Below are 3657 nucleotides of genomic sequence, written 5' to 3' on the forward strand. Positions count from 1 at the left end.
CTGGTTTTTGAGTGATGGATGTTGCATGCTTTGGTCTCATCAGATGACCTGGACATTTGCGGAAAAGGCTTCTGTCTTTATTTGCCAGATGAAATATAGGAGCCTGGCTGAGGAATGCTCAGTCACTTCAGCCGTGTCTGACTCTGTGACCCTATGGACTGCAGCCTGCCAGGCTCCTCTGTCCGGGATTCTCTAGGCAAGACTACTGGAGTGGGTAGCCATTCCCTTCTCCAGGGGATCTTCTCGACTCAGGGACTGAACCCGTGTCTCTCATATCCCCTGCATTGGTGGGGGTGGGGTGGGGGGTGTTCCTTACCACTAGCGCCACCTGGGAAGCCTGGCTGACAGGTAAGCTCAAAACCACCTTGATGCACTTTTCTTGACTCCTTCCCATCTTTCCCGGAACAAGGTGTGAAGCAAAAAAGGTACAGATGCCTGAAATCAGGCAGTGAATAAGAGATGCATCGCAGTGTTGGGACTAACCCTGCTGTAACTTTTTCCCTTCCTGTAGCCTTTTCCTCTGAACCGTCCAGGTCAAATAATAAAAGTGGTCATTTCAGAAGCCCCTCCACGTGCACCCGAGACAGGAAGTCATCATTGTCTTGAAATGAATGCTACTCACTTCCTTTTTATTTAAGCCCAACTGCGAGGCCTGTGGAGTCTTAGTTCCCTGACCAGATATCGAAATCTGTGTCCCCTGCACTGCAAGTGTGGAGTCTTAACCGCTGGACCTCCAGGAAAGTCCCAAGTCCTTACTTCCTTGCAATTGACTCTTGATAGTTGCATCACATGCTATGTATCCCAACTCTCAATAATTTAATCTTGAATTTTTTTTCCGTGCTTTAACTTTTTTATTGTGGTAAAAAAAGCACAAGATGAAACTTACTGTGAGTGGCACTTAGCACATTTATCTGGCCCTAAACATTTATACTTGTTGTGCAACCATCACCACTCTATTTCCAGAAATTTTTGTCCCAAAAGGAAACCCTGTCCTTTAGCTGTCATTCCCCACCCCCACCAACTCCTGGAAACCACCAACCTACTTTCTATTTGTGTGGATTTGCCAACTCTGGGCATTTCGTGTAAATAGAATCACACAGCACAAGATCTTTGTGTCTGGCTTCTCAGCAAGGCGTTTACAGTAAATACTGGAGCTTTGTGTCGCTCCTATCTGGCAGGAATGGTAACTTGCCTAATCTGGAAGTTTCAGACTTTGCAGGGCTGGAGGTAATCTAAAGTGACAAAGCCAGCAGAGAGGGGACACTTTTCACGCATGGCTGATGGAAGGCCCCAGTGGGAAGATACTTGGTACAGTGTCTGATTTAGGGCCTAGGATCCATAAAGAACAGAGTCATTTGACTGTTTGCGGGGAAGCTTTCAGTAACGCACTCTAGATGAATGTTTGATCATTAACAAGATTAATTGTGAACAAAATATGGTCTGTTAAGGAAGAAAGAGCTAACCCTTGGCCTTTCTTGTACTGTTTTCACCTAAGAACCTTTTTAAATACAATCTTTTTTCATGTTAAAAATGCACAGTATAACTGTAATAAGGCATTTCCAAGTACAGGTAAGGGTTGTGTGGTTCTTCTGAGAGATTTGAGCAAAGAGACCTGTGGTGTGATGGAACAGAACCACACCCGGGCATGCTGTTCTGTGAATTTTTATATTTATGTACAAATCGACAGCTCTAGTCTCAGGGAAGTAACTGAGGTGGGGACGGAACCACTTGCCTTCCCCAGCAGAGGAATTCTTGGTTTTCAAGAAGTCATCTTATTTTCCTTTTATTTTCTCTTCTGCCACTTGAGAACACTGCTTATGCGTTAGTTTCTGGAGCTCTTGAATTATCCTCCTGACATTGAGTCCATTCCTAGATGCCCCAAAAGTAGCTTCATTGAAAGGGAAAATGAGAACAAAGTCACCTGCCTGGGGGCCGGGCGCCCAGCTACTGTCCGGCTGCACACACAGGGAGAGGCCCTTCTCCCGGCCGCGGGACTGGATGAGCGACACGCAGGGGATGAGGGTCTTCAGGGCCGGGTGCCTGGCCCTGGCCTTCGGCTTGGCTTTGGGAGGCTCCCTCGTCGGCAGGCGTACCTCCTTCTGCCTGCTCAGCGCTTCTCGGGGCTGGCAGGTGTGCTGGTTTTCAGGGCACTCTGTGACCGCTTTCTTCCCAGGAGTTCTGTCCTTACTGAATGCTCTTCTGCTCCCGAGTTGTGAGGAGGACTCGTAAGGAAGACTGCTGCCCTGACCTCTGTCTTTCCGAGCGAGGGAGACGTCGGGACTTCCGTTTGCAGCCCTATAGCTCTCCTTCCTCTCGTTTCTGAGACTGTGTAAGTGAATCAGCTCGATGGTGTCGTGGATGAGCCTCCTCTTCACGGACACATCCACCGAACAGTCAAGGGACAGGCCTGGGCTGTAGTTGACCTCCATCAGCCACGGCTTCAAGTTGTCATCAATGAGGATGTCGAATCCGAAGAGCTCGAAGCAGTTGGCTGCGAAGGGGACGGAGGGCGCGATGGCCAGCACGGTGAGGATCACCACGCGGTTGATTTTCTGCCAGAGCAGCAGGTCGTCCACGTCCCAGCTCCGCAGGTACGAGAAGAAGCGGCTGAGGGTCCACTTGCAGCCGCTGCCCACCACCTCTTTGATCTTCTCATACGAGGCCCCCGACCTGTTGATGCTGCTGTTGGTCAAGTGAGCATAGCTGTTCTGCAGATTGCCGAGGTCAAACTTTTCTGTGGCAAAACGCACCAGCCCTTCCTGATAAATGTAGATGGTCAACGGCTTGAAGCCTGTGACGCACACGTAGACGCGGAGGTCACACTTGTATCTCCCGACAAGTAGAGGGTTGCAGATGTATTTCTGTATGATGCACGTGTCAGCAAAGATCAGGTTTTTAATGTCACTGAAAATGATGATCCCTCGTCCTCGAGAGAGCTCTGCGGGCTTGCAAATCCAGTAGCTGAGCTTGGCGTCCAGCGCCTGCTTCTCCTTGAAGTACTCGGCCACGAACTTGCTGTAGTCGCTGGGCATGACGAACGTCGGGGGGAGGAACTGGTACAGTGGGGTGCCATACAGCCGCTCCATGTGCCTCAGGCGTTTGGCCAGGAGGTCCTTCCTGGTGAGCCTGGTGGTGCCCGGGTGGTGGTTCAGGCACTGCCAGGGCTTGACGTTGATGTGCTCGGCCATCCGGAAAGAGGAGGTCCTCCAGTAGAGGTTCCAGTCCTCCATGTTCTGCTCTTGCTGGTCAAACTTGCTCCAGCCGCGCTCCAGGAGGACACTCTGCACCACCTCAGGGGTGGTCTCGTCCACCCGGAACACCAGGGGCTTCAGACTGGCCCCTGGAGGCTCATCTTCGGCCATCAGTAAGGTTTTCTTTTCTAGAAATGGATGACCAGAAAGTGTTAGAGGAAGGGAATAATGGAAGGGATGGAGAGGGAGTTTGGGATTAACAAGCATACATAAATGGCAACCCACTCCGGTATTCTTGCCTGGAGAATCCCATGGACAGAGGAGCCTGGCAGGCTGCAGTCCATGGACTTGCAAAGAGTCGGACATGACTGGAGTGACTCGCATATGCACACATGTAACCGAGTCACTTTGCTGTGCAGCAGAAACTAACTCAACATTGTAAAGCAATTATGAAGTGAAGTGAAAG

At 50.4% G+C, this 3657-nt stretch overlaps 1 protein-coding gene across 1 annotated transcript; it reads right to left on the reverse strand.

The window, feature by feature from the left end:
- Positions 1-1636: 1636 nt before the first annotated feature.
- TTLL2 (tubulin tyrosine ligase like 2) lies at positions 1637-3371 on the reverse strand. The gene has a single exon (XM_040239187.1). It carries the CDS (start codon positions 3360-3362, stop codon positions 1773-1775), a length of 1590 nt encoding a protein of 529 aa, XP_040095121.1. The 5' UTR covers positions 3363-3371; the 3' UTR covers positions 1637-1772.
- Between the last annotated feature and the right edge of the window lie 286 nt (positions 3372-3657).

The sequence above is a fragment of the Oryx dammah genome, unplaced genomic scaffold, assembly GCF_014754425.2.
Source record: "Oryx dammah isolate SB20612 unplaced genomic scaffold, SCBI_Odam_1.1 HiC_scaffold_4, whole genome shotgun sequence".
Taxonomy (NCBI): domain Eukaryota; kingdom Metazoa; phylum Chordata; class Mammalia; order Artiodactyla; family Bovidae; genus Oryx; species Oryx dammah.

Excerpts from the sequence above, each read along its gene's own strand:
- TTLL2 (XM_040239187.1), bottom strand. The coding sequence starts at position 3,362 with ATGGCCGAAGATGAGCCTCCAGGGGCCAGTCTGAAGCCCCTGGTGTTC.